General features: G+C 32.4%; 1 protein-coding gene across 1 annotated transcript; it reads right to left on the reverse strand.

The window, feature by feature from the left end:
* Positions 1-5,018: 5,018 nt before the first annotated feature.
* Positions 5,019-14,546, reverse strand: LOC128187237 (multidrug resistance-associated protein 1-like). Its single transcript, XM_052857529.1, has 26 exons — positions 14,480-14,546; positions 14,044-14,232; positions 13,562-13,687; positions 13,305-13,442; positions 12,962-13,087; positions 12,797-12,855; positions 12,565-12,696; positions 12,325-12,477; positions 11,995-12,172; positions 11,639-11,896; positions 11,484-11,549; positions 11,235-11,372; positions 10,965-11,111; positions 10,631-10,782; positions 10,180-10,483; positions 9,854-10,021; positions 9,438-9,758; positions 9,103-9,328; positions 8,710-9,020; positions 8,305-8,504; positions 7,791-7,917; positions 7,366-7,614; positions 6,968-7,126; positions 6,090-6,256; positions 5,780-5,974; positions 5,019-5,594 (listed from the first exon to the last, which is right to left on the reverse strand). Exons 1-26 carry the CDS (start codon positions 14,534-14,536, stop codon positions 5,483-5,485), a joined length of 4,458 nt encoding a protein of 1,485 aa, XP_052713489.1. The 5' UTR covers positions 14,537-14,546; the 3' UTR covers positions 5,019-5,482.
* Between the last annotated feature and the right edge of the window lie 4,002 nt (positions 14,547-18,548).

Raw genomic sequence — 18,548 nt, forward strand, 5'->3', positions numbered from 1 at the left:
TGTGGTCCTGCGTCTAAATTTAACCAGACGGCAAAGCGGGAAACCCCGCCTGACGCATTAGTCTCCGGACATTTAAATGTCTTGGATCTCTGTTCCTCTGAGCGACAGTAAACACCAATTTGAAATCTCTCTATGGATCTAATGACCTCAGAGAAGTTTCCAATATCAGTCATACTCTGTATGAGGTAGGTTTTCCCCTATATTAGAGTCTGTATAAGACCTGTTGCACAACGCATAGTTGACCTTCATTTGATCACTGACATGGTCCATATCCAGATTATTTCACTTCTGTTTGTTTGTAAGTAGATTAGTCATTGAAATCTCTGATATCGATCAAGTCATTAACGTATGCATACTTTGATAATCTTCAAGTGAGGGGGGGGGGGTGCAGGAATTAAGTAGATTTATAACAAAATATTTCTTTTATTATAATCATTTAAGATATTGTCCATATTTGGAAAGACAAAAAAATGTCAATTTGAGTATGTATATATACGTATTGATGTAAATAAAGATAAATATGCATGTAAAAATTATGTTTAAAAATTAGTAATTTTAAAAAAAAAACCATTTCCCCCACCCCAATGTTCGAAATAAAAAAATCACGAGCGCACCGTTAAAAATTAATGATTTATCAATGCACTCGTGTAAAATAAACATGTAATCAGCGCACAGCATCGATTGAATGATAAGCATATATCGATTTACGAATCTTTGATCTCAGTTTTTTAGTTTGCTTTTTATATTATTTCCACAAGCACTTGTTTAAAAAATCAACTTACAACGAAGCAATTTACAATAGTGACATAGCTTTAGGATTTTATTGTAAGGAAAACTCTGAAGTAAACTGATTTAAATATAACCAAATTCAACAGTAGATTTCCTAATTTCTTGTTGTTACATTTTCATTTTGCATTATAGCATTCTAATGTTGCATGGTGTGGTTTTTTTTTAAATACAAGCAATGTAACGACCATCCTTATTAATAAATAAGTTTTAAAACATTGTCAAAGTCAAGTATTTCAACAAATGCTTATTATATATATATATATATATATATATATATATATATATATATATATATATATATATATATATATATATATGAATTATTATTTTTTATGATTCATTTCTTCGTTCTAGAATCCTACAGAAAATATGAATTTACAAGTATGTTTATATTCATTAAGTTTTAATGGAATAGCTGATCGCTACTCTCATGAAATATATAATTACATGTATATTTTTATTGAGTATTTTTCTAAAAATAGACTTTTAAAAATTTTAATTTTCTCCATTAAAACTCTACATGCAAATTACATCATATTAAGTAGATATTAGTCGGATTATAAAAATTTTAACAGAGTAAAATAAACTGAATGACATGACAACTACTTAAAAATTATAAAAATTGAAATCGCTCTGCCATCATTAAAGGGGCATGGTCACGATTTTGGTCAAATTTTATTTTTCTGTTTTTTTATTATTTACAATACTTTAGGAATGTATTTCTAATGATCATGTGAAATTTGGGTGCCAGTCGTTGAGTTTTAAGCACGATACAAGGCTCACAGTTCTTCGTCATGTAAACAAGGCTCGTGCCCTGTTTTTGTTTACATAGGTTCAATATACCATTAAAATCTTTTCCAACCTAATTTGTCTATCTTCTTATTCAATTTAGGTCTAAAACTGGAATTTTCACTTCAACATTCAAAATGTAAACAAAAGCTTTGTTTACATAACGAATAATTGTAAACTCTGTAACTCGCTTATAACCCAACAAATGACACTCAAATTTTGGTTGCCTGTTAAAAATGCCTTACTGAAGCATAATGTGATTGTTAACATTAATATCGAAAAAAATAATTTTTTACCAAAATCGTGACCATGCCCCTTTAAAGCACATTGGTCGTAATCACTATAATTATATACATGTACTAGTATGAGGGTTGTCCAAAGAGTTCGTGGACAATCGCGTTTTTGTCATTTTAGATGGGTTTATTTATACATATTGTATATCTAAATATGTCATAAAATTTAAATCAAACTAAAGTGGTGTTGAATGTTTTCCATAGAAATAAAGTAAACTTTTAATTATCAAAGGGTTGCGGAGAGTACGCGCAGCCCAGCGTAAAAATTGTCCAATCTTTGTAATAGAGTTTTGAGATATAAATATTTACAGTTTTTATAAAACATTGAAAAACTTCATAATCTTCTTTTGTGATTTTTCTTATGTCGCTGTAGGTTTCGACCAATTGATATAATGGACGTTGTGTAGATTTCAGTGTAGATTTCAGTCTTGTTAGTTTCTACAGAGCTTTGAATGTACAATCAATTTCCGTAAGAAATAGAGGGAATCATACTTGGTAGATGTACTTGTATAAGATTTCAAATTTTGTTGAGCTACTGTATCATATAAGTTTTAAATACAAAAGAAAGAAAATATGCATCAGTTAAAAAATTTCAGCTTTCTCAATTTGAAAAATATTGGTCATCACTAGAAAATGTTGATTTTTATTGTATTAGTTCATTCATGATTATGATATGTAAGATGAAAAACTCATCTCATGCCTTAAGATTATTTATTTCTTTTGGTGAACAGCGGGGAATGACATGTTTATGATAAGGGGAGATAACAAAGAGTTTAAAAACATGCAACACAATTATACAATCATGCATATATTTGTATGTTTCAGAAATACTAATTTATAAAAGAATGAATCCAACATGTGATGGCTAATAAATGCAATACATACTACAACAGTTATTTTTGTAACTTTCTAATAAAGAAGGAAGACCTATTCATTTTCTAAGGATGTAGTGGCATCAATACAATTGATGATGCACAGCTGAACAGGAGAACAATAAACATTGTCTTGGAGATTGATCCATACACCTTGTTACACAAACAGGTCCGAGAGGTTGAGAGGAGTTATATACAGACCACTCTGCAGAAAGCAGCACAATTCCACTACAAGTACATGTAGTCAAATGGTATATGAATTCAGCAGTGAATCTGAAGCAGAGGTTATTAAGTTACCATGCCGTTTAATTAACATATCACAATAAGTCATCACAAACTGATGAAGAATTGACAAATGAAAGTAAACATCTTTCTGGGTTTTTTATATATATATATCGTTGCCAAAGACAATATCATATACGTGTTTTGGTAAATGAGTGTTAAATTACAGAATCGAAAATATATGCCGTCAACCTGATTAGAGATAAAGAAAAAGTGTTAAGGTTTGCTTTCAGAAGACAACAAATGCTCCAAAAGTAAATGGAAGTTTAAAAAGTGTTCCATTCTCAATGTGTGAAGAGAGACGATTAATGAGAGGTGTCATTTAGTTTGGTTACAGTTGAAAAACTATCTTGAATTCCTATAAGTTTGCTAATGTAAGAACAGCAGAGGTTTTGCGAAACAGATGGAGATCTATGAATAAATGACATTTTATCTCAATATCATACAATAATTTTGTATGAGTGATGAAAAATTATGATATGTACTTGTATTAATTCTGGAGCAAAATTTGTTTATGCTTCTGATGTCATTGAATGGTAGCGTTAGCGGCCTTTGTCTGAATTTACGAAGGTCAGTGTTCGGTGCTTTTGGATGTTTAACATTTTCATTCATTTCTATATCCAGTGAACCTATCTTAAATAACGGAAATATTTTTTTTATTTCAATACATCAAGAAGTTTCTATCGAGGAGGTAATAGATATAACTTTTAATAAATCTTGATTTAAAGTTGGTTCAAACTATCATCTCAAGAAAATAGAAAAAGGACCTTAACGAAATTTAAAGTTTAACATGAATGTTAAAAAAGATAGATGAAGGAAAGGTATTAAGCACACATTTGAACTGAAAGCTCATTAGCTTTTTGACACTGTTTTGTCTTCAGAATGTATTCAATATCTGTAAATAGAGGACCAGGTCCTTTTCAATCGTACAAATATTTTACGAGAAATGAATAAAAAAGAAAACCAAATCATAAAGGGGTTGCTGGTTGGTTTTCTTTTTGGACTCATTAAGGTCTTAACAAAAAAAATATACCATAATTTTTATAATTCATTCTCAATCATTGCATTATCTCTCCCATAAGTTATTTTTTTTAAAGTAATGTGGTATAAACAAGAAAGTAAATGAAAAGTTTTTTTTCAGATAAGTAATGTTATCAGTGTGTTATCTAGAAATGCTATTATGTTAAAACTCTCAACAAATATGGAAATAAAGTTCGAAGCAGAGATAGTAGCGAGATTGACATTTTTGTTAAATATACAATGTACTTGTAGAACGATTAGAACTCTTGAAAATGAGTTTTGTTCATGTAGTTAAACAATAAATATGGTTATATTTGTCATAAGGTATGACTATTTTTGTAATAAACTGATTAATTATGATAGCTGTGTGAGTCAGAAAAGCAGTGAAGTACTAGTAAGAGTAGCATCATTTTGTATCAAAGGATAGAAGTCTGTACAATACATCTTGATTTATGTTATTGCATATACACTATTGTGATACAAACATTATTGTTAAACATGTTTTACCTAGTTGATATTATTTGTACAATTTAAAAATCAAATGTTTGTTATTTGATTATAATTTATTTTAAAGATTTTTGCCTGAAATAAACATTTTTTGTCACATGGTTTATTGAGTTTTTTACCGGTTCTAACATGACCAGAGTTAGTATTTGTATTAGGGTGTATTAAATAACACTGTATGGACTGTAATTAAAGAGCAAATACATGTATGTGTAAGAAACTAGTCTGCAAAAAAAATCTCGTTATTTAAATTGTCGAAGTAATTGAGTTTTAGGCTGGAACTTGTAAAAAGATTCCCCCCTTTCATTACCACAAACGGTCGGCAGAAAGTGAATAGACTTTTTTCTTGCACTTAAACATGTAGGGAACAACTGCTTGAGGAACCATATAGCATTCATTTACAAAGATAAAGCACGTGTTCATAGATATAAAAATCCTTTTATTAACAAACTCTATTTAGAATATGTATATATCAAATTTTGTAAAACACAATGAACACAAAAATGGTAGAGATAGACACCAAGTATAGACTGATGTACATGTATGCACACACTATTTTATGACAACAATAAACACTAAATAATTATAGTGTGTAGCTCATAGTTGATTGTACTTCTTATTTTCGTAGATTGTAAGTACAACCTAAGACAAAGTAATGAAATTTCAAGGAAGCACCTTTGCAATTGAAGACAATGTAATGAAATGTCAAGGAATCATCTTTGAAATATAAGACAAGGTAATGAAATGTCATGGAAACATCTTTGCAATATAGGACAATGGAAAGAAATGTCAAACAAACATCTTTGCAATCTGAGACAATGTAATGAAATGTCAAGGAAGCGTCTTTGCAATCTAAGACAATGTAATGAAATGTCAATGAAGCATCTTTGCAATCTAAGACATTGTAATGAAATGTCAAGGAAGCATCTTAATCTACACAAGATTAGCTGCTTTGGCCATTGAATGAAATATACTGTTTTCATCTTTTAACAAAACATCTGGACTGTCAAATTCTTTAATCTGGCCTTTATCTAGTACCATGATTCTAAAAAAGAAAAAAAAACGTTTAATTAATATACATGTATTAAGCAGGAAACAATTAAAGGACTCCAATAAAAAGCTATTGCAACAGGAAAATGGATGATTTACTGCGGGATTTGAATTTGAATGTAAAAGTACAAAATTATATAATGGTTTACTGCACAGATGATCGGTAAGTATTTCAATTACCTGGAGTAGTCTAATACAGTGTTAAGTCTGTGGGCTATAGTGAGGATAGTACAATCAGAGAACTCCCGCCGTATAGTGTTCTGTATCAAGTTGTCTGTTTTCAGATCCACGGCGGCTGTAGCCTCATCTAGGACCAATATCTTGGACTTCTTCAGAAGTGCGCGCGCGAGGCAGATCAACTGTCTCTGTCCAACACTGTAACAACATACACAAGAATATGAATAAATAATTTTTTTCAAAAGTATATTTAATTCAAGCAAAGATGGAAAGACCTTGCATTTCAATTTGGTTAGATTAATGTTTAACAAACCTGAGATTTTCTCCTCTTTCCGAGCATTCGTAAAGAAGACCACCTTCGAGAGATTCCACATATTTTTTTAGATGGGCATGTTCCAAAGCTTCCCATAAATCCTCGTCAGAGAAAGAGTTGAACGGGTCCAGGTTCATTCGTAATGTACCAGAAAACAACACAGGATCCTAAACAATGAAAAAATCAATTCTGTGTAATTCAGAGTCCATGTACTGAATTACATAAAAGACAAGTTGTGATTCCTTGTATGGATTCTTTTTAGCAAAGGACTATATATGATAAGGGCCTAAAATGGCCCCCTAAAATGAACATCATCATTTTACTATCATTCTTTGTTTTTTTAGTACAGATATATATGTGATGTGTTTATATAATATTCATTTTGGTTCAAGTGCCCACAATTTAGAAATATGACATTGTAAAGACAACCTTTTCCCGCCATTTTTGCATTTTTAGCGTAAAACAGCTTGTTTTCAAGCAGTTTTTCCTTCCGAAAACATAGAGCGCATTCTTGAACAAATAAAATATTTTAATCAGAGATGTATCTAGCCAAGACTAATAAGTGACAACAAAATTTTCCTTGTTCAAGCATGCGCTCTATATTTCCCATTCGTAAATAGATAAGAAAAATGTCAATTTTTGGCTGATTTTGATTCAATTATAGAAATGGCGTCACTTCTGACGTCATATACTGCCAGTGAGTGCAAATAAATCAAATAAATAGATGAAAAATATATTTTATATAAACCTTTCTAAAAAATTAGTTAACATTTAATTGTATCCAAAACACTTAAAAAATGGCGAATTATGGGGGCCAAATTTAACTCTTATCATATATAGTTCTTTATTTATTATTTTCTCAGACGGTAAATTTATACCTGGGGAATAATTGTCAGCTTAGAACGAAGGTCGTGCAAGCCAATGGTTGATATGTCTACATCATCGATGATTATACTTCCGCCAGCCTTTTCGAGAATTCGAAATAATGCCAGGGTTAATGATGATTTTCCTGCTCCCGTTCTTCCAACGATTCCTATCTTAAAAACAACGATCAATCTAACTTTATGGACGTAAACACTACTATTTATCCTAATGTAGATATAATATAGAATGTCTGTTCGTAAAACATTGTTATTAAATATTTCATTTTTTATAAAATATTTTATTTTTTCCAAACAAAATATGTATGCCAAATTTGGAGTCCATTTTATAATAGAAATAAATAAATGTAAATATATATTTAAAAAATGACAGAAAGATTAACTGTATCTTTTACCTTCTCCCCGGGTGTAATATCGCAATCAATTCCTTTCAGAACCAAGTCCAAATCCTCTCTGTACCTCAGACTGAAATTGGAAAACTTCACGTGACCTCGTTGAGGCCAATTAGAAGCAGGTTCAGTTTCTTTGATTCTCCAATCAGCTTCGGGTTTAAGGTTTATGTATTCCTGGATTCTTTCGACCGTTATAATGTTTGTGTCCATCTCCGTGAAAGCAAAAACAATCCACCTTAGTGTATCTGTTACCTAAAACATAAAGATTCATAGACAATGACAGGATGAAGGCAGAGTACATGTATTTTGTAGTATTTTATTGAAGCTTAAAAACGAAAATGGAGTGACAATTTACTTTCATTTGTAATAAATCGAGTTTAAGTCATAATACAATAGCTTCATCAATTGCAAAAGAAAAAGATACTTACATTGCCAGCATATGTCATGATCAAAGCTATCATTCCGCTTGATAAAACATCTCGACGATAACAAGACAACACGCAAGCGATGAACACCAACAGATTTCCCAAAAATCCTAAACGAAAGTTCAACCACCTGCAAAATACAAAATATTTATGAACAAGGAGTAATAACTGCCTTTTTGACGAATCACTGACGAGAATATCAATGCTCTTTGACCACAGCATTTTACGAACTAGTTCTTCTACATTGTAAACAATAGTTTGCCTAAATTTCATGCATACATTATAATTTTCATCTCAAAAATATTTAAGTAAAGTTTTGCCTCTTTTAAATTTAACGAAACAAAATTAAATATTATGTTAAAACTTGGTTTTTTTGCAGTTACATAAACTGTGGATTCCCTTTGTGTTCCCTTCTGGTTTACAGGACTAATGATTTGAAAAATATTTTACTATTCCAACCAAGCTTATTATTTTACTTCAAAGTAATAAATTATATAGCTAAGCATCCTTTACAAACCTGTAACAGGAAAGAGTTGTCAGTTCAGCTTTGTGATACGCATCTCGTCGACGGTCACTCTCATGCGCAAATAAAGATGTTTTGTTGAAAGCTCGAATGGTCGTCGCTCCCTGTATAGATTCACTGAAGAAAGAGAACTGGGGGGATCTGAGCGCTTTGTTCATTCTTCTGCACTGACACGCTGCAACACTAAATAATCTCTACAAATGGAAGAAAACAAAAACGTAAATTTTATCTGTATGTGTAAATACACAGCCTATAATGTGAAACTTCGAAGTTTATGTAAAGTAAAATGCAAGACTTTGAGTATCATCCCTATGAGTAAAGAAAATTTGCTTCTTTTCATTGTCTTTAAAAATAATGCCAAAATTTACCGACCAATTTATCCTGTCAAATTATTGATACCTGTATCAAAAAATACATGATGAACAGCGGCACCAAGAAGTAGACCATTGTCGGCATCCCAGACGTGATGACAATTAAGGTGAACACGATCCGAGGGAAGGTGTGCATAAAACTCTTGGTAACCCACGGAAGAGAGTCTTCCAAACATTGCATGTCTTTTGAGAATCTATTGACCATTCTGCCAACTGGTGTATTTTCAAAGAAACTGAAAGGCGCTCTCATCACGCCGGCCAAAGTCTTCTGGTGAACCTTTTTAGCTGATGTTACCACGATGAATATCACAGAGAGTTCCCCAAGTACGTTTAAAAGAGCTGCAAAACACAGGAATAAGGTCAGAAACAATTTTCCTGGTAAATATAGAGTGTAAGCCCTGAATAACGAGTGTGTACTTACTGTTGATCAGACCAATGAGTCCAAAGCCCTTTATTTTGTATCCTTGTGAAATGGCTTGAGCGCTTGAGTTAAGTTCTGTTTTGTTGTCCGAGATGTCTGAGTCCCATTCACTGAGCCAGTAATTTTTGTAAAAGTCGGCAGCGTTTAGTGCAAGACACGCCGCAAACATGACTAAAAGGACTGGCCCTACGATTTTCAGATAAGTACTATAGGCGGACCATTTTGCCTACAAAATTCACATCGTTTTAAAATTCAATTCACATCAGAAAAAGGAAAAATGAATAGTCAGTTTGTAGGAAAGTAAGCAAACAATATTCTTTCGAGACTTGACTCACCCCATCAAGATTAATAGACTCGTCTTCGATGAATTTAGAATCTTTACATCTTTCCTCGTTCTCTGTGTCTTCTTTGGTGTTTAAATGATCGATTGTTGACACCTGTCTGTCAAATGATGCGGGTCTAGTACTTCCTTCGGTCGATTCATCGTCAGAACTCGATTCCTCCTGGAGGTGGGTTCGTACAAATTCAGCAAAAGCACCATTTCTCTCCATTAGTTCCGTATAGGTCCCGACTTCTGATACTTCTCCGTTTACCAAACTGATGACTCTATCCACGTATGGTAAGAAGCTTATGGCATGGGTAACAAGAACGCGGGTCTATAAATGTCAGAAGTAAACATTAGTCAAACTGCAGTGTTAACAAAAATCATAAAAATAGTGAAAAGTATGCCTTTGAATTGAAACAAACCAACCTTATTTCTGAGAAGCCCTCTATTTCCTATCACTTGATCAAATAGATGTCTGCCTACGCGAGCGTCTACAGCACTGAGTGGATCGTCCAATAAGTAAATGTCAGCATCATCGTAAACTGCACGCGCCAAACTGACTCTTTGTTTCTGTCCACCGCTCAGATTAATTCCCTGTGAACAAAAAATTTCAAATTAAAATTTAATACTTACATTCTTAGATACATTTACTTTAAGTGCACAGTAACGCTAAAAATGTTAATTTTAACTTCACTCAAAAGATTTGCTCTCACTGATGATCAAAATTTGGTGTGTACAAGTATTTGCAATACCTTTTCTCCTATTTCTGTTTCATCTCCTTTAGGGAGAATGTCAAGATCAGCTTGTAAAGCACATGCTTCTACTGCTTTTCTATAGTTCTTTACATTCATTTTTCTTCCAAACAGAATGTTTTCTCTCAGGGTATTATTTTGAATCCATGCTTCTTGGGTCACAAATGCTACAGAACCTTTGACATCGACAGTTCCAGAGATTTTCTCCATTTCTCCAATAGCGGCTGACATGAGTGAAGATTTTCCGGCTCCAACCGAACCAATCACTGCCACCAGTTCGCCATTAGAGACATCCACATCGATACTGTCAAATCAAGTTTACAAAGTTATAGCCTTCATTAACATTGTCAAATTCGACAGAGACATCTTAATAAAGATTTAATTAAGAAGCTAGCATTCTAAGTTTAATTAACATCACATTATCACTTTATCATGTAACTTTTGTCGTTACTTTTTTAAGGAAGGACTTTTGGCTTTGTTCCATGTGAATGATGCAGCTTTCATTGTTATGGCTTTGTCTGCGTCTGCGCTGTGTTGGATGGCTGATTCGTCTATTTCTTCACGATTCAGAAATGTTTCAATTCTTTTTAGGGAAACCGATAACTGTGAAACAATAAAAATTACGATCGAAAATCAATAAATATAGAAAGTAGTATAACGTTAAAAAGAAGCTTAAATATTCTAAACAGTAATTTGTAACAGCATACTATAATAGACGACTTGACAGACTTGCGATTGGTTTTGGAGTTTAAGCAATATGTTAATCTTGCATGCATCCCACTCACCTCGATAAGAGAGGTAATGGCTATTGGCATATACATAAGCGGACCACGGAAAGCTGAAATCATGGACATTATGAAATAGATTTTCTTTGTTGTTAAAACATTTCCCTCATCTAGCCACAGGTACACCGCAAAGATCGAAAAAGTGAACTGCAAAGAAAAATATCAAAAAAATTGATCAAGGATTCTACCATCAAATGTTAATAACAGTATGATGAAATAAAAACCCAATTTATTAAAAATTAAAAACATTGTTATGTAATTTTTTCTTACCAGAAATTCGGACATTTGCCAGCAGAACATATTAACTATGTCTAGATATCTATTCTTTGTCTTCTCGTCAATTTCCTGCGATCTTATGGATCCAATTTTGTCTCCAAATGAGGGTTCCCATGCATACAGTTTCAATACCTGCAATTCATACAAATTCATGTATATTGAAGCCCAGTATGTTTAACGGATGTCAGTGTTCAATTTTTTAGAGCGAGAGAGAGAGAGAGAGAGAGAGAGAGAGAGATTTACCTTCATTCCATTGAAGACTTCATTCAGAACTTTCATTCTTTTATCCGTTATATCCTTTCCTTCTTTCTGTAAGGCACAATAAAGTTATATACCTGAAATGTGAGCCTATATTAGATAAATGCATTCGCAGACGTTAAGGTATAAATTTAACTTACATTGATTTTGTGTTGAGCTTTTGCAATAACAGCAATTAATGGAACAAATACTACGAGGAGAAAAAATGCAACTAGAGCAGCCGATCCCAGTTCCTGGTACAAGAAGTACATCGCTATGCATGCCTGGACAGGCCCAAGCAACAGAAGGTGCAGCTCAAAGATGGATCTGTGATTAATTTTCGTGGCGTCATCTGACATCAGGTTGACCATTTCGCCAACAGTGCATTCCTGCTTGGCTTTATTGGAAAGTTTAGCCATCTACAAAGAGAAAATCAAGAAAGGAACGGATGTTTGAAAATGAAAAAAAATGGAAAATTGGAAATACTTTGCGATAATATTGTTACTTGCTGTTGTACCTTTCTATATATGGCTCCACAAATTGAAGTCCTGATTTTGATTCCAAGCATATGACCCAAGAGGTCTGAGTGAGTGTCTTGAAATGTGTGTACAACACCGAACAAGAAGTAAGCAGAGGCAAGAAAAATTCCATGCCAAAGATAGTCGTCTGCATCTTCAGCAAAATTTATCAAACTCCTAGAAATAACAATGAATTGTGATTTCATATTTGTTTCTATACGTTTGATAATAACATATCAAAGCACAATTGGCCTATAAAGGTATATATTCACATAAACCTATGTCAATTTCCTTTACTTATAAAACAATAAAATCTGACTTGTGCCTACCTAAATATCAGAGGGCCAATGAAACTATATAGATATATTGGGACGGTTATTAGGAAGTGGATGAATATCTCGTAGAAGTGGATCTTCAAAATAACTCTAGACAGGCATGCTTTTATGTTCCCGCTGCAAATATTTTGGTTTACATCAGTTCTTCTGAAACATATAAAAATTGGTGTGACAAGTCCTTTCATTACATAAACTTAATATTTTTTTAATTTAATTTTTACAGGAAATATTCACCTTTTCTGTCGGAACGAATCATCACGCCAAGCTTTCTCAAAAACTGGGACGGTGGATTCTGATTTTAAGTCAGCCGAAAGTTCTATCAAATCCTTTGCCTCTAATGGTCTCTTGTAAGCGTCTTTCACAATTCTAAAAAAAAATATACAACAATCTTTAATAAATATCTTAGAGAAGTTTGACATTTTTCAAATTCTAAATATTTATTTTTTCATTGTTGTTTTTTGCTTACCTTGTAAACCAGGAAAATGCAAGCGCCGACATGATGGGGCTATTTTCAAGACACGATTTCTATAACGATAAATTGTGTATGTATAATGACTGTTATTATTTCATTGATTGCAAAAGAATCGATATTTCAACTTTTCATGAACGTATGAATCTAGGGACATCATACCTTAGATTTGGAACCGTCATCCTCTGGAAAATTGTCGATGAAAAAGCCAGTGAGGAAAAGTTCGGCAATGGACAACAGGAGTTGCAGAGGCAGAAGGCAAGCGCTGAAATGTAGGCTCATTTCCTCCTGTAACAATACACCAATATTACACGTGTTTATATATTTTATTCAATCTAGGTTTTAAAGAATTGCAAAATTTCAACATTTTCAATATCTTTTGTTTTTTAATTAAATTATTATCGATTTCCTTAAAAATTTGGGAAGAAAGAGTTAAATATTTTTACGTTTTTTTTCATCTATTAAAAAATACATTTATTGTTTGATAAGAAAACCTGAGCAACACCTGATTGTATAATCCTCTGATCTGAGACTGGAGGTTTAGAGTAAGACAAACTGTCGTAAGAAACCAGTAAACAAATAATAGTCCAGAAGATTGCATTCGATGACGCCGCTCTGTTAACATGACGTGGTTAGCCACCATCTGAAACACAAACACAAAAATCAGAAATGGTTGAATGAGGCCTACATAAACTAATAATGTACGACAAATTATAAAGTTTATTTCTTGACAGTCTTCTTAATTGTTCAGTGTGAACTAACCACAGTAATTCCTGTCAATGCTGGGGAGATAAATTCCGGTTTCAACATTGACTCCGCCAGGGAATTCACAAACACGGTTTCTATACATTCTAGGAACGCGAAAAGAGCTAGACCAAGGCACAGGACCTAAAACAAAGCAAATCAAATTAAAAAAATCAATGTATTGTCCTTAATGAACTTTATATTGTTAGTTAAATTACTAGGTACTGAATTTAATTTGATAAAATAAAATCAGTAAACGACAGTGCTAGATTCCTAGTTATACGCGATGAATAATATTTGCCTAAAATCGCGAGAAGAACATCTCGCTGATTTGAAAAGTTCGCTTTCATTTTTTGGACAGATAAAAACTAAATGAAACTATGAAAAAAATCGCGGTTCGCTATTTTGTATTCTGGAGAGTTGTTGCAAACTTGAATCGCGAATTTAAATAATTAAGTACTCGTGTGAAATAAGGAATCTACAGTACTGAGCAAACTTACATATTTGGCAAGACTTAACGCTGAATGGCACACAGGCTGGGATTGTCTTGAACTTTCCTTAGAGGACAATATCCAAAGTCTTAGAGGGGATAGGACTAGTAGCAGGATACATGGTATCCAGCGCAGTATAGTCTTGTGGAAGCACGGAGTCAGGTCCGGATAAGCAGTATTCCATGTAACGTTGGAGTCCTGAAAACAAAATTAATGTAAATCATGCAATGTCAATACTCAATGTTATATTTTTTTTTACGGTAAAATAACAATTGGTAAGGAAAATGAGTGTAAAGATAAGTATTTCATATTGTTGTGCAATCGACAGAAGTTATTTTTATTCATTTGCAAAATTTGAAGATATGAACTGAGATTTTTCATTTGAGCAAAACAATGCCTTATTTAATTTTCGACACACGCGTATGAGGTCGATTTCAAACCTTACCCATAAAGGATCCCCTGAACACATCCATTCAATCTTGTTGACGATGTGATCGTTCATTTTGTTCAGTAGTCTTATCATAAAGTGTCAGGTATGATTTACCTGTTCATCGGCTCGGGTTATATATGTAGTCCTGCGTCTAATTTTAACCAGATGGAAAAGCGGGAAACCCCGCCTGACGCATGTGTCTGCGGACATTTAAATGTATTGGGTCTCTGTTTCTCTGAGCGACAGTAAACAGCATTTCGAAAGCTCTCTATGGATCCGAAGTTTCCAATATCAGTTATACTCTGCATGAGGCAGGTTTTCCCCTATATTAGAGTTTGATTGTCAAACTGTATAAGAGCTGTTGCACAACGCATAGTTGACCTTCATTTGATCAGTGACATGGCCCATTCCAGATTATTTCACTTCTGTTCGTTTGTTTGTAAGTAGATTAGTCATTGAAACCCCTGATATTGATCAAGTCATTAACGTATGCATACTTTGATAATCTTCAAGTGAGGGGGGTGGGGGGTGCAGGAATTAAGTAGATTTAAAACAAAATATTTCTTTTATTATAATCATTTAAGATATTGTGCATATTTGCAAAGACAAGAAAATGTCAATTTGAGTATGTATATATACGTATTGATGTAAATAAAGATAAATATGCATGTAAAAATTATTTTTAAAAATTAGTTATTTAAAAAAAAAACCCATTTCCCCCTCCCCAATGTTCGAAATAAAAAAATCACGAGCGCAACGTTAAAAATTAATGATTTATCAATGCACTCGTGTAAAATAAACATGTAATCAGCGCTTATCATCGATTGAATGATAAGCATATATCGATTTACGAATCTTTGATCTTAGTTTTTTAGTTTGCTTTTTATATTATTTCTACAGTTACTTGTTTAAAAAATCAACTTACAACGAAGCAATTCACAATGGTGACATAGCTTTAAGATTTTATTGTAAGGAAAACTCTGAAGTAAACTGATATATTTACATTTTCCAGTGTCATTGCCTGTGATAACACTACGTATCGCTTTTGTACTATAAAACCTATAACTACAAATTGGGGCGCCAATTGGGTTTGCTTATTTATATTTAAATACATTAGTTAATCGTACAATGGCTTAAAATTATATAAATATAAGTAATAAGAATCATTCGTTGAATATAATTCCGGTCGGGGCGTGATCAAATCTATCATAAAGCCCTTCGGGCTTTATTGGATTTGTTCACGCCCAGACCGAAATTATCACCTCATAATACTCAAAGAATGATTCCTTATTCCTTATTTAAATATAACCAAATTCAATAGTAGATTTCCTAATTTCTTTTTGTTACATTTTCATTTTGCATAGCATTCTAATGTTGCATGGTGTATGTCTTTTTAAATCATGCAATGTAACGACCATCCTTATTAATAAATAAGTTTTAAAACATTGTCAAAGTGAAGTATTTCAACAAATTCTTTTTATATATATATGAATTATTATTTTATATGATTCATTTCTTCGTTCTAGAATCCTACAGAAAATATGAATTTACAAGTATGTTTATATGCATTAAGTTTTAATGGAATAGCTGATCGCTACTCTCATGAAATATATAATTACATGTATATTTTCATTGAGTATTTTTCTAAAAATAGACTTTTAAAAAATTTAATTTTCTTCATTTAAAACTCTACATGCAAATTACATCATATTGAGTAGATATTGATCGGATTATAACAACTTTAACAGAGTAAAATAAACTGAATGACATGACAACCACTTGAAAATTATAAAAATTGAAATCGCTCTGCCATCATTAAAGGGGCATGGTCATGATTTTGGTCAAATTTTATTTTTCTGTTTTTTTATTATTTACAATACTTTAGGAATGTATTTCTAATGATCATGTGACATTTGGGTGCCAGTCGATGAGTTTTAAGCAAGATACAGGGCTCACAGTTCTTCGTCGTGTAAACAAGGCTCGTGCCATGTTTTTTGTTTACATAGGTTCAAAATACCATTAAAATCTTTTTCAACCTAATTTGTCTATCTTCTTATTCAATTTAGGTCTAAAACTGGAATTTTCACTTCAACATTCAAAATGTAAACAAAAGCTTTGTTTACATAACGAAGAATTGTAAACTCTGTAACTCGCTTATAACCCAACAAATGACACTCACATTTTGGTTGCCTGTTGTAATCACTATTATATACTAGTATGAGGGTTGTCCAAAGAGCTCGTGGACAATCGCGTTTTTGTCATTTTAAATGGGTTTATTTATACATATTGTATATCTAAATATGTCATTAAATTTAAATCAAACTAAAGTGGTGTTGAATGTTTTCCATAGAAATAAAGTAAACTTTTAATTATCAAAGGGTTGCGGAAAGTACGCGCGGCCCAGCGTAAAAATTGTCCAATCTTTGTAAAAGAGTTTTGAGATATAAATATTTACAGTTTTTATAAAACATTGAAAAACTTCATAATCTTCTTTTGTGATTTTTCTTATGTTGCTGTAGGTTTCGACCAATTGATACAGTGGACGTTGTGTTGATTTCAGTGTAGATTTCAGTCTTGTTAGTTTCTACAGAGCTTTGAATGTACAATCAATTTCCGTAAGAAATTGAGGGAATCATACTTGGTAGATGTACTTGTATAAGATTTCAAATTTTGTTGAGCTACTGCATCATATAAGTTTTAAATACAAAAGAAAGAAAATATGCATCAGTTAAAAAATTTCAGCTTTCTCAATTTGAAAAATATTGGTCATCACTAGAATATGTTGATTTTTATTGTATTAGTTTATTCATGATTATGATATGTAAGATGAAAAACTCATCTCATGCCTTAAGATTATTTCTTTTGGTGAACAGCGGGGAATGAAATGTTTATGATAAGGGGAGATAACAAAGAGTTTAAAAACATGCAACACAATTATACAATCATGCATATATTTGTATGTTTCAGAAATACTAATTTATAAAAGAATGAATCCAACATGTGATGGCTAATAAATGCAATGCATACTACAACAGCTATTTTTGTAACTTTCTAATAAAGAAGGAAGACCTATTCATTTTCTAAGGATGTAGTGGCATCGATACAATTGATGATACACAACTGAACAGCAGAACAATAAACATTGTCTTGGAGATTAATCCATACACCTTGTCACACAGACAGGTCCGAGAGGTTGAGAGGACTTATATACAGACCACTCTGCAGAAAGCAGCACAATTCCACTCCAAGTACATGTAGTCAAATGGTATATGAATTCAGCAGTGAATCTAAAGCAGAGGTTATTAAGTTACCATGCCGTTTAATTAACATATCACAATAAGTCATCACAAACTGATGAAGAATTGACAATATAAAGTAAACATCGTTCTGGGTTTTTTTTATATATATATCGTTGCCAAAGACACTATTATATACATGTACTGGTAAATGAGTGTTGAATTACAGAATCGAAAATATATGCCGTCAACCTGATTAGACATAAAGAGATAAAGAAAATTTGTTATGGTTTGCTTTCAGAAGACAACAAATGCTCCAAAAGTAAATGGAAGTTTAAAAAGTGTTCCATTCTCAATGTGTAAAAAGAGACGATTAATGAGAGGTGTCTTGTAGTTTGGTTACAGTTGAAAAACTATCTTGAATTCCTATAAGTTTGCTAATGTAAGAACAGCAGAGGTTTTGCGAAACAGATGGAGATCTATGAATAAATGACATTTTATCTCAATATCGTACAATAATTTTGTATGAGTGATGAAAAATTATGATATGTACTTGTATTATTTCTGGAGCAAAATTTGTTTATGCTTCTGATGTCATTGAATGATAGTGTTAGCGGCCTTTGTCCAAATTTACGAAGGTCAGTGTTCGGTGCTTTTAGATGTTTAACACTTTCATTCATCTCTATATCCAGTGAACCTATCTTAAATTACAGAAATACTTTTTTTATTTAAATACATCAAGAAGTTTCTATCGAGGAGGTAATAGACATTACTTTTAGTAAATCTTGATTTAAAGTTGGGTCAAACTTTCATCTCAAGAGAATAGAAAAAGAACCTTAACGGAGTTT

The sequence above is a fragment of the Crassostrea angulata genome, chromosome 6 (genome assembly GCF_025612915.1).
Source record: "Crassostrea angulata isolate pt1a10 chromosome 6, ASM2561291v2, whole genome shotgun sequence".
In the NCBI taxonomy this organism is placed as follows: domain Eukaryota; kingdom Metazoa; phylum Mollusca; class Bivalvia; order Ostreida; family Ostreidae; genus Magallana; species Magallana angulata.